This window comes from Neodiprion virginianus, chromosome 6 (assembly GCF_021901495.1).
Source record: "Neodiprion virginianus isolate iyNeoVirg1 chromosome 6, iyNeoVirg1.1, whole genome shotgun sequence".
In the NCBI taxonomy this organism is placed as follows: Eukaryota; Metazoa; Arthropoda; class Insecta; order Hymenoptera; family Diprionidae; genus Neodiprion; species Neodiprion virginianus.
In genome coordinates this window covers 16,052,802-16,065,317 of record NC_060882.1, presented here as the reverse complement: position 1 = coordinate 16,065,317, position 12,516 = coordinate 16,052,802, and the positions used below count along the sequence as shown (strand labels likewise).

Sequence of the window (12,516 nt, the reverse complement as noted above, 5' to 3'; positions counted from 1 at the left end):
GTCAGGTGAAAATTCGAATATTCTGAACTACCAAGAATTAATTATACCGTGTGTCGGGATAGGATACATTTCCTTTTCTCTTGAAGGTTCCATACCTACACGTTCCAGGAATACATCAGCGTCCTAAGTTCGGAATAATTCTCCGAGATCAAAAAATTTCTAATAAAATATTTGTTCCGAACCATCTCGACATATTTTTATATCTTTACTATATCCGCGAGAAGGCTGTAACTCCTGCAGAGTTTGTGCGAAAATCTGGAAACAATATTTTCATTTTACTCTATTCGTCAGTGACGGTGAAATATACTATTTAGATTATCTCATACAAAAGTGTTTTGAATTAAAAAAATATAACTAATCTCTCGAGTCGTGTAGAATGATACTGGAAATGTAAGGAGAGAAAAAAAAAAAAAAAGAAAAAGAAATATTTGAGTAAACTACCCTTTTCCCAATAAGATTTCTCGGTTTCCCAGATATTCCCGAATCCATCATACATCCCGTGTCCCGCCGGATGGATTTTGCGGGTATTTCATCGCACACGTTCGCAGTATAGCACGCATCGATATTGTATAAGAATAATTCCCCGCATCCGAAAAACTGTTCGCGGCACACGACAAACCTTTGTTGTCGCCGGAACGAAGTGTATAACTTTCGCATCTCCCTCTTCCGAGGCCCAAACGCACACTCGCATACCAGGCATAGGTGGTTGGGTTGAAGGTTGGACGTGTGTGCGGCGTATCTCGCATTGCACGGTGTTGTGTGCGGATCGGGATTGTCGGACAAAAGACCCCGGCGTACCTTCGGGACCCAGAACTCGTCCAGGTATACAGCGTGGGGATCGAGGATCGTGGTTCAGGTACGCGGCGTCGAACCCAGGTACGCCAGGTGGCAGCCTCTTTTTTCATCGGCGATCGGCCCGGCGAACAGCTGTTTCCCTTAATAAAGGAGCCCTTCCCCAAAATCCTGCTGCCGCCCCTGTAGGCCCCCGGGGCTCATGTCCTACTTTAAAACGCAGCTCGTAACTTACCGAACATATGACTGACGAACCGGGGATTCGAGCGAGCCCAAAGCCCTCGGATCTTGCCCGTGTCTTCGCAGCCCTCCGAATACCGACTTCGAATCTACTCCGACTGACAGAAATCGGTAATTCCTCCACAAGGTGAGTTCAACGCTGACTTTCGGCACTTTTTACTGCCGTGCGTTTTTTTCAAGGATAATTTTATTTTTCTACAGCTTGCACTGTAGAAAATTCTCGTAAAATAGGTATCGTTTGCGCGATAACGATTTAAATATTACTGTAATTACGAGAACATGCGAAACAAGTAACTACTTAGTGAATTTTTTAAGGAATACTACATTTTCTGGTAATCGCGACGTCGGATATATTTGTATCGGGTAATTGCGTTTCGTTAGTTACAAATAAGGCATTAATAACAATTTATTCTCGCACCGACATCGAGTTATAGCAATAGTTACTACAAGAAAATACAGCACGAAGAGCCAGTATCGAAGAGAATAATAAGGATAATATATTAGACTTTCTCGTTATAGCTACAAAACTCATCATCATTTTGTACGCAGAACTATATTTTTCACATACGGTACATAATAAAAATAGCGAAGGATTGAATACTAACCATAACTAGAAATTTCGGACGGTGTGAGCAATGCAAGCCACCGCTGCACCGTGTGGTGATACTTTTGGTACGTCCCGTCAATTTTCAATAGGTAAGTAATGTTGTGATGCCAAATGGGATTTTGTTTTTTAAATAATTTTCAGTTTGTCGAAAAGAGCTCCACTTCAATATTTTTGGTCGACTGATATATGTATACGTGCATGTGTATATGTATGGGAGATTTTAGTTCGATTCAACCGGATCGAAACTGTGATATTTTAGAAATGGCTGATTTCTCTTTTTTGACTTGTAATGTTAGTTTTTTTTACTATTGTGACAGGATATATTCTATAATGATAGTTATATAGTTAATTGCGAAAAATAATTTAGAGTTTGTTGTCGATTAGAGCTCTCCGTGGTGGAGTAATCGATAGAAAACGCGAGCGCGTGTAAGATTTGTTATTTCCATGGGATCCGAGATATTCATATATGTGCGAACAATACATTAATATTACATTATTACAGACCAGGTAGATACTCATGTTGCGAAACAGTTCAGTATACAACTTGGCCAAAATGAAAGAGCGTAAATTAAAAATTGTACACAGACGAAAGAACAACAATAAGAGACAATTAACAAAGAAATATGCGATATGATAATAGATGTAGCAGTACAATCTGGCTTATAATTTCGTAGAACATTCGTTCAAAATGACTCATAGCTGTAACAAAGAAATAGGCGATATAATAAAATTTACATCAATAAAACTTGGCTTACAGACTCGTAGAAGTTTGTTCGTAATAACTTATATGGCTTTAAACCACATCGAAAAGGATTTCAATAGGCTGCAATAAACAAGAAGGTTCGGTGACTCACTTCATAGATTGTATGTAAATACAATATTGTAAGACAACGTCGTTAATGCATGCGACAATAATCGTCCTGCTTCGTGGAACAATGCGAGAAAGCAGAGTGCGGCATATAAATCCTCACCCCCAAAATACCCAATTAAAAGGAGGCGAGGTGAGCGAAACGAACGTTCCGCAAGTTTACTGGTCATTATAAGTCTGACTCATTGCCAGAGCGTGTTTCGCCTAGATCGCTCTGCTAATGACGAGCACGGTTACCGTCTACGTACACGGCGACGCAGAGAGGTTAACGTTTAATAAGATATCGATAGACCGAAGCGTTTCGTTTAAGAGATTGGTTGATCCGTTACACACTTATGAAGGACTCTCTAATGCAAAGGCTGTATATTAATATTCCGTCATTCAGCAGCATAGTTTCGACGGGACAGACTCTCGAAATTTCGGGGTCTGTGTTTACTCGCAGCAAATTTTCAGACTTTTGTAACTCCGAATGTTGCTGAAACAAAGTAAATCTCACATGTTAGTACTTGTATTGCTAAGTACTACAGGTATAAAGTACCCGCAGTTTCGGAATCGTCAAGCTTATAAGAGAGCGCTGTAGTCAGTACTTACCGACCGAGTAAAATGACATTTATCTTCATTATTATCAGAGCCGACTCCCCATAAACGTAAAAATACCACATGTTGTGCAATTATACTTGCAATACCAAAAGAAAAAAATGTTCAGCAGTATGTTGTGTGACAAGAGACGAAAGTTGGCGATTGCGTGGAGCGTGAAGTTTGCGCCTGAGCGAAGCGAGGGCTGCGATCAGCCGAGTTGCGATCGTCAACTTGCGGCCCTAATCCTTAGAGCATGTACGCTCTAAGCCCTAATCACACACTATAGTTTTTATAACAAGGGAATAAAAAGTGGTGGGGCTTTGTGAGGTAGTTTTGCCGAACGTGAGTTTTTTTGAGAATGGAATGAAAAGGAGAATTTCTTCTCCTTCGGGAGGAAAGTGATGGAATTGTATCCTGCGCTTGCGCGAACCTATCTTCACGACACTGGGATGAAATCGGCTATCTTTGTCCCGCTAAGCTGCTACGCAACGACTCACTTTTCATGCATGTGCGATAAAAAAACTTTTTCGTTTTCTGTGATAATAACACCAGGAAATGCTGTTACTAAAAAAAGTCGCAATTCAATTACAGGAATATATTTTTCGATCCTTCGATCGGAAGCAAGTCCAGTTCGACCTCTCAATAGTTCAACTTCCCCCAGTTTTATGCTCGGACTGTTTCCTCCACTACTTAGAGGATTAAACGCGAGACCGAATTTCGTATACATACTTCTCAATAGTTCCGTCAACCGAAACATTTTTTCACTCGTATTTCGAATCGTAAGAGCGATCGGGACTATCGAAGGGTCTAACCACCCAGAAATTTCCATCTTATTCATTTTTTTGAATTTCAACTAATACCTTGAAGTGTTACGAACAGTTGGAGCCCTAACTCGTACTGAAATTCGAATTACGTGACAATGACTCCCAATATCTTACGTCGGCTGCATCGCCAGTCATTGTCACATAATTCGTATAGAATCGGACTCGCATTTTGTTGCGCACCGAAAACAAGTTAACCGGAAGCCCAAGGCATTAATGAGTATTAGTGTACATAGCAGGGGAACACCGATACGTGGAAAAACTCTTCTCGTTTCATTTCTGTCTCGAACTATTGAGAGGTCGAACTGTATAAGAGGTAATATTCATAAGATTGGACTAAATAGCTATAATAATAATGTAAATATAACGTCTGATTGAATCAAATGCGCCACTGTATTTAATACATGAGATTGTTTGAATTGAATTACTATCCTGTTGAAGATCCTAATAAATAAGCCGTAAAAATAGTATGCTTTGCTGTACTTTTCATCACCTCAAAAACCAATTCCATTACTGAAAGTACGATCAAGTACGATAAAGATCTTGTGTCGTTAAGATTTTCTTATTTTCATAAAATGGTTCCTCAATTTTTTTGTAAAATTGCTTGTTGCATCATTTTATCGGTTTTATAGCAATTTGTATCAAGTTTTCTATAAACATTGTATCAGCTATATCGACGTTTTTCTAGTATCGTGTATTTTTTCACACAGAAACACATGGTCGAGGAGAACAGGAAATAGCAATTTTTTCAGCTGCATAAATCAAATTTTTTCATCCAGCCATTTCCAAGATCATCGCGGGAGTTTGTGTTTTTCGGATACTATAGGTTCGAAAATATAAGGATTCATTAAAATTGAAATAAGTGATTTTCGACTGTACCAATGCTTTTAGACCGTACTTATACTACCATAGACGATGAAAAGTAAAAGAGCAGAGTATATATTAACGACAAAATATTTTATTATCACATTGGATGGTACATACATAGTAAAGTAATTGATTTGTAAAAAAAATTGTATTTTTACTTCGTATTTCCGTTGTATTACGCAACTACTTACTCGAAAGATGTGAAAAATAAAACTACAGTTCGCGGCGAAGGTGGTTTTACACCGCGAGTCGTTGAATGAATGATGAGTCTCGGTATAAGTTGTTGGGTATGTATACATACAGCATGAACTTTCTCAGCGCCAGATGCTACCCGCTTACCTACACCAGCCAGGATCGGCGCAAGCTGCATCGGATGCTGATGTGTACCGCTCGCGAGGGAAAGCACGCGTGCGAGTTACGTGGTCTGACTTCCAGTTGGATACGCGTTTGTAACACTGACCTCAATGACGTAACAGATCTCGATCGAGAAAGGTCGTCTGCCCTTCGTCGCGTTAATCGTCCTGAAAATCTTGAAACCGACCTGCACCCCCGCGAAAACTTAAGCGACGTCCTTGGTCAGGGTCCTCGAACACTGGGAAAAAACTGGGTATGCGTAAAGACCTAACAATAAGTGTAAGTTAAGTTTTTCGTTTACTCGATTAACGTAATTCAGTTTATATACACCTCATACTGACCGAAATAAGGTTTGTTTGGTTTGAGACAGAATCACTTGAAAGTAACAAATTTATTCGAATTAACGCATCGTGGTCTGGTTTAATCGAACACTTATTGTCTGACAAACTAAATGAATATTAGGTACTATGACTACTAACAAGTAAATACCGAAATACACTTCTTCCTTGTCAATGAAATATTGATAACGATTGAATAATAATTTATTCAGGTTGTGGAAAAAAAATTTCAGTATATAAAATGGACCGTAATTGCATAAATTAGTTGGTCAAGAATAGTATTTTCATAAATGAAATAACAACCGTATTGATTGAAAAAAATTTACCAAATTCGATAAAGCTTGATACGAACAAAATACGAAAGCTTATAGTTCGTTGAATTCAACAAATGAGAAATCAATCACTTGTTACGAAGAATTTTTTTTCACAACTGTTTATCTCACTCATTTATTGCATTTTCGGAAGAAATTCCTAACACTCAAAAACGCGAAGTATAGCTCCGGGGTGTATTGCTCTGATTTTACGGTATCATGCAAATTGCGAGGCCTCAGACCGTTCAAGCGTTTTATGTACAGACTGATTCAGAATAAATATATCATATGTACGCTGAATTAGCAAGACGCATCCGCAGAAATGCATGCAATTTTGATAAATTCAAAATTTCATAAGATAGTAAACGAAGCCGCTATGCTGAATCGGCAAATTGGATTCTCAAAAAGTGTATCTATAAATCATAGGATAAAAACCACATTTTCAACACGAGATATGGCGCGTGGACGACGAGGATTTTAAATTACATTGAGTTCTTCGGATCACGTTGAAAGTAAAATGACCGTCAAATTGTTTCTACTGTAATGTAATTAGGAGCGCACGAGCGCTGAATAACTACCAATTGCCGAGCATAACGGTACAGGCAAGATAGAATCGCACGTCGTAGACAATGGCCATATCGATTTAGTCTCAGTGTTTCAAATTATCTGTCATATGTTTGACGAACATGTTTTCTATAACTTAAGCCAAATTCGCATATTACCTGTGGTATTGGACGGCAAAAATTTGAATGCAAGCATGTTTTTTCTATAAAACATACTTTTCTATATTTAAAAACATTTCTCTGAGTATAGTTTGTTTACTTCAAAGGACATGTGTGCACGAGCGAACCATTTCAACTCATTCTATTCGTCCCTTTGAGATTGAATCACCCTGTACGGAGTGCACGGTATGATGTGTTTGTTCGATTCTTTATTATTGATTCTCTTTTAGTTCCTCTTGCCGTTGTGTATACCTTAGGTCTGTCCTTTTGGAACAATTTTCGATAAACGCCAGCTTCCTTCTCCCCGTCCGCTTCAGAATTTCGCCAAATTACGGGTGTACGGGTATGGGAACACTTTAGTGTATTGTAGTCGAGGTGAGAACCAGTTTTAACTTAACCCTCATTTTCCGAGAAACATTTTAAGATGTTTGCTGCAAAATGAAATATAATAACGGTGATTAGGAGTGGTGAATAATTATCTGTTCGTTTGCTTTCTTCGGCGAAACTTAATTATAAAACTATTTTCTGCTGTGCGTAAACACTGATAAGACTAGATTTGTGAATAAAATATGTATCGGGTGATTTAAATTGCACTTTTATTTTATTTTTTTAATATATTAATTTGTGTTTTCTTTTTTCCTTAAGTCCGGTAAAAAACGAAAACAATTATGAAGACACTTGGAAGAAAGAAGAAAAAATCGAACATACCCACTTTAATAACGAAACTAGATAACTGTAACGAAGACAGAATTTTGTCGAAATCGTTTTCCAGTCCTTGATTTCAAGGAAGGTCGGGACATGTATAAGCGTTCCAATTTCATATGATGTTTAAATATATTTATTAATAATTATTTATTATTTTTATTAATTTATTATTTATTAATTATTTATAATAATAAGAAAATAGAGAAAAAACGAAAGACGGACGAAAAATATTTCACAGTTGTCCTATAAATAATCAGTTTGCAGTATCCTCCAATGTGCTACGTTATAGCCGTTCAAGTAGCTATGCCCCTGAGAGCATCCTGTAGCTTTTTCCTCGCTACAGTAACGCGATCTTCTTGTCGTTTGATGTCATCGTCGGCAATGGCTACTGCCTAAAAAAAAATACATATCCCAATTATCAAGCCATAAATACCACCACTAGTTTTATTATTACTCGAAATCGAGATTCGTAAATTGAGGCAGGTATCAAAAACAAGGAATACCTGAACGAGGGGCTGTTCCGGGTTGAGAAAAACACCAGGATTTTTTTCTAAAGCGGTTTTCGAGCCAGTTTGACCTGTTACGGGTTGGGAAGACACGTGGAGGGCTGTGGCAACACTTTGAAGTAAAGTCTCCTCGGTTACGTAGGGGCCGACCGGCTTCAGAGTCTTTGGTAAGTCCATCCCGTCGAACTCGTAACCATCCGGGTCGCAGGCCCGCAAACCTTCGAGCCGCTTCTCCCAGAAGAGCTGTAACGTTAAGGATTTATTATGTATACCCGGATTAACGTGAACGGCATTTCACGCTCGATGCATAAAATAAAATAAATCGATGCCGTAAATATTACATTATATGTACACCAAAGTCCGCAACGTTAGCTGATAAGTTATAGCGCATTACAGTTTAGAATGACCGAAAGTTCTTTTTTTTTTTTTTTTACTTCCAATCTTATACAATTTTTAATTTGTCTATTTCTGTACTTGTGAAATATTTTATACACAGATTACCACTCCTAATTGTAAGTCTATTCGGCATATTATATGAATAGCGTTATGAAATTATGAAAACTATACATATACCGTTTTACTATGTTTATGAACAAGCATGCCTTAACGTTCGTCCGATACTTCAATTACGAACGATAGATACAGTATAACTAAACGAAGGGAAATTTTGTACGGGATTTTCTTTCTCGACTAGGCGAATTCTTTCGGTGAATTATCTAGCAATTTTTGTTTATAAGCTGCTCAATTTCATTATGTCGTAATGACGAAAGCCTCCTCTAGTTGTTTAAACTCAATTATTTCGCAGATACATTTTTTCCTAAATAGTATATGCATAGACCTGGAAAACTGCAATACTGGATGAAAAGTAAAATGGAGTACGAAAAAAATTCTAATTAATGGTGATGTTCTACACTGGAAAATCAGCCACAATACTAGTTCCATTGTTTTCATGGAGAATTGTTTAAGAAATATTCTTTCACCGGATTAGCGTTCACTCTATTATTCCAAAATTATCAAAGTTGAACATTTTGTAATTTGTCTGTGAGCTCTATCTATTTCATCAAAAATTCGGGGTAATACATCAAACATTTTGAGAACTCAAATATCAACGTGAATTAATCGTTCTGCAAATTTTTTACCAACAGTTCAGTTCGGTTTTTGCGGCCAGAATCCCGTTGAAAACCCCTTTGAAATAGCGTTCTTTTTGTGTACGTGTACACTATTTTCATGCGATATATTTGATTTTCATATGGTATAACAATTTACAAAAAAAAAAATCAGAACGGTTAAGTTTAGAAATTTGATGAAAAAGTTCCAGGATTATTTTCAGTAATATGCAAAGCTGAAAAACTGTAAAAAATGTAAACAACGAGAAAACTGGTCTAGTTGAGCACGAAAATCCCGTATATATGTATATGATATATATATCAAATTATTTCGGTGAGATGTTCCATGGGCATTTTAGTATAAGAAGGATAAATCCGCCTGCAATTATAAAATTCGGTGTACATTTTACCGATCCATATTTGTTTCGTGGTAAATGATGGAGAGAGTGAGAAATTCGTAAAAAATTGACAAATGTCGATCGGTAAAATATACCTTGGCTCACATAAATACAGGCGGATTTACCCTATGTTAAATTTTGTTTGAACTTCCTATCGAACATCTCGCCCAGATATCTCGCAACAAAAAGAATACATTGTAATAAATTTGTACGTCATTTTAATTTATTAACGTCATGATGATGATTCGTGCCAAGTGAATTACCTGCTTCGGTTTGTCTTGAGAGCCATGTTTGCCTTCAGACTTTTCGGCCCCTTCCTAAACGAATGAATGTTACATACGATGGTTGGTATCATACATATCAAGATTTAAACTATATTCTATAATGAATACTACACATATAGGTCGATGCATCCACACACATTCTAACGCGTGTAAAAATAATGCTGATGTTTGTTTAGAATCATTACAAAAAACTCACGAGGTAGTTCAATTATGCATGTAATACGTAAAACTGACGTTGGGCTATTGTCGCCGTTTGTAAATTATTTGTACGCTTACTTCGAACGGTCTTATATTGATTCAGCTATCTGAACAATCGCAATCATCAATAAATTGTACGAAAAGATAGTCAGTTATTTATGTATGTATAAAACATCGAGTATCACGCGAAAAACCAAACGTATTTTCATTTCCCAATTTAGTTTTGGTGTTTGTTCATAACAGCTACGTTATCGCTATTATGTTCTGAATATGTAGTTTTGTTTTTATTCAAACAGTTAGATGAAAAAAGAAAATCTTGCATAGATTCTTTTTTATTATATCGGATTAATCGGTCTAAAAACGAACAAAAATTTTCTTTTATATCGGCTAAAATCCATTGTTACACGTATCAGTATAAATATGTGTGTTACATGAATGAACGATGCAGTTCACTTTGCACTCACTAAGAGAAGGATTTTGTTACAACGACTATATTTCAATAAAAAAAAACATTCATTAGATTCCAGGACAAATGTTCGGCGCGACGTGATTAAAATGATCGTGCTATATATTAACAAACTGAAGTGCCTCGAAAAGAGTAGTTGTATTCACTAATTGTTCAATACATTGTACCATTAATATGTGCAACCAAACTGCATGTGTTTCAATTACCTACTTCAATTATTTTTCACAGCCGCAATTTTTTGCGAATTATTAACTTGACTGACAAAAAAATAAGAAACGAATGCATTCAAGTTTTATAATATTCGCATAGTAAGTTTATTTTCATAGTTAACATTACTGGTTATCAAATGTTGAACGAATTATTCATGTATAATGTAAGTCCAACCAAGTGAAATTTCAATGAAAATAGTTTTCTTAATATATCACATTTTCATACAGCGAGCCATTAATTATTTAAGAAATTTGAGGCGTAACTTTGCTCAGCTGCTACACCCGAGGTGGTACCAAAAAATGGGGAAAAATATTTTTTTGTTTTGGATGCAAAAGGGTTAACACAAAGGAATGACGATAAAACTATTTAGAAGCTGCAATTAGAGTTGAATTTGAATGAAATAATATTCTCGAAATTTACATTGTACAAAAGTACAATTCATAAATTCTATATTCCGCTACTATTCAAATACCGAGAGCACAAAGATTGTACAATTACTAATTAGAAGTACAATTCTGTTTTATTCATAGGTAAATTCTCTTTTTATGGATTATTTTGAATGTATGACGTTGCAAACATTTTTCTTTGTGAACTGGAGAGTTTGATTAACAAATTTATTTAAAATGATTTGTGGAAAATTCATTCACAAAGTCAACGACGATTTAGAATTGGAGGACGAATACACTTGTGGAATTCGAATATATTCTACAAAAGTGTGACACGTCTCTCAAGACGCGGATCACCGGGTTGTTTTACACCAAGTTGACGATCTTGTGGCAAACTTTTTTCTTTCAAGAAGATATTGTTTAAATGGAATTGAACTCGATCAATATCAGGTACACCTTTTTAACCTTCATTTCGCAATTCTCTTTCATGACAACTACACCTACTACATCCTCAAGTAAAAATTGAAAATATTCGGCAACAACAATACAGTGTCCCGGTACCCACGTTGTATCATATTAACAAAATGAGTCTTGAATTTGCGTACCTGTTTTGGTTTGTCTTGATTACCATGTTTGACGTCTTTCACTTTTCCCTCCTGTGTTTTGTATATAGTTACTGGCTGTTTGAAAATCGACGCAGTTTGCCTGATCGGAGGTACAAGGGACGCGTCGTTCCTCACGCCACGACTGTAATCGAAAAATAACAGCGTTACCTCACGTGAAGTAAGTCGAAAACAAAAATCTCAAGGAACCAGATAAAATAGCCTAGTTTTGATATCATCCAATCGGAAACAATACTCAGAAAATAGGGGGGGGTCGGTTTGTTCTTACCTGTAGTAGTAAACGTCAACTTTGCCCGTTGAGGATAATTGACTCGCAGCTTTCCTCGATTGTTCGTCTCTGATCGGCCAATTCGTTGGCAGTGCCGACGGGTATTTTTTTTTCTCTACTGACATATTCATCTTGTCAGTCACTTCGATATCTTTCTAACGTAGCGTGTTGTTGAGTCCCTCGTCGCGTTGCACCCGCGTCAACACTCGGCCACCATTTCGATTTACAGATGCGGCCGCGAACTTCGCTCGCCAACCACTCGCGCCGACGCGGCAGCACCGTCCAATAATTTCAATGCGCTTACGAGGAGGAATACCGTTTCGACCGGATCCACGTGGAAATTTCGACTACCGCGAAGTGTCGATCGCCTCGAAAATCAGCACCCGGTGGCAAGAAAGTATACTACATTAACTATACGGACTGAACTCTATATGGACTAGAGTTCAATGACTACGCGTTATGCGGCAAAGTTGCGCGATTGGCGTTTGTCGAGGTTTTTGGTTGTAAAATTCGACGAAACGGTTTAGTACCTGCATAAAAAATCGCAAACAACGGAGTAAACTGAGCAAAGATGGTGAACTTGGAAGGACGGAAAAAATAACAATATGGTTATATTCAGAGAAAAACGGCATAAATTCATTGAAAAATGACATTATTTATTAATAAACAACTGCAACGTTAATATATTTTATTACTTAACAGAATTTCCTTGAAGGTCTATAACTGTATCTGCATTATTTTAAAAGTTAGAAGTCATAAAAGTTCCAAAAACATCGAAAAAACATCAGTTTTTATAACCAAATGCGCGTAACAACAGATTAACAATAACTTCAAATTTTTTTAATAACTAATTTAAAAGATCGTTTA

At 36.9% G+C, this 12,516-nt stretch overlaps 1 protein-coding gene across 2 annotated transcripts; it reads right to left on the bottom strand.

Moving 5' to 3' along the window:
• Nucleotides 1-7,120: 7,120 nt before the first annotated feature.
• LOC124307181 (methyl-CpG-binding domain protein 3) lies at nucleotides 7,121-11,894 on the bottom strand. Of its 2 annotated transcripts, XM_046768620.1 has the most exons (5): nucleotides 11,650-11,894; nucleotides 11,364-11,505; nucleotides 9,478-9,531; nucleotides 7,708-7,953; nucleotides 7,121-7,596 (listed from the first exon to the last, which is right to left on the bottom strand). In XM_046768620.1, exons 1-5 carry the CDS (start codon nucleotides 11,778-11,780, stop codon nucleotides 7,498-7,500), a joined length of 672 nt encoding a protein of 223 aa, XP_046624576.1. In that variant the 5' UTR covers nucleotides 11,781-11,894; the 3' UTR covers nucleotides 7,121-7,497. The 2 variants fall into 2 exon arrangements, with proteins under 2 accessions (XP_046624576.1, XP_046624577.1); XM_046768621.1 differs by lacking the exon at nucleotides 9,478-9,531 and having other exon boundaries at nucleotides 7,123-7,596; nucleotides 11,650-11,891.
• Nucleotides 11,895-12,516: the final 622 nt, after the last annotated feature.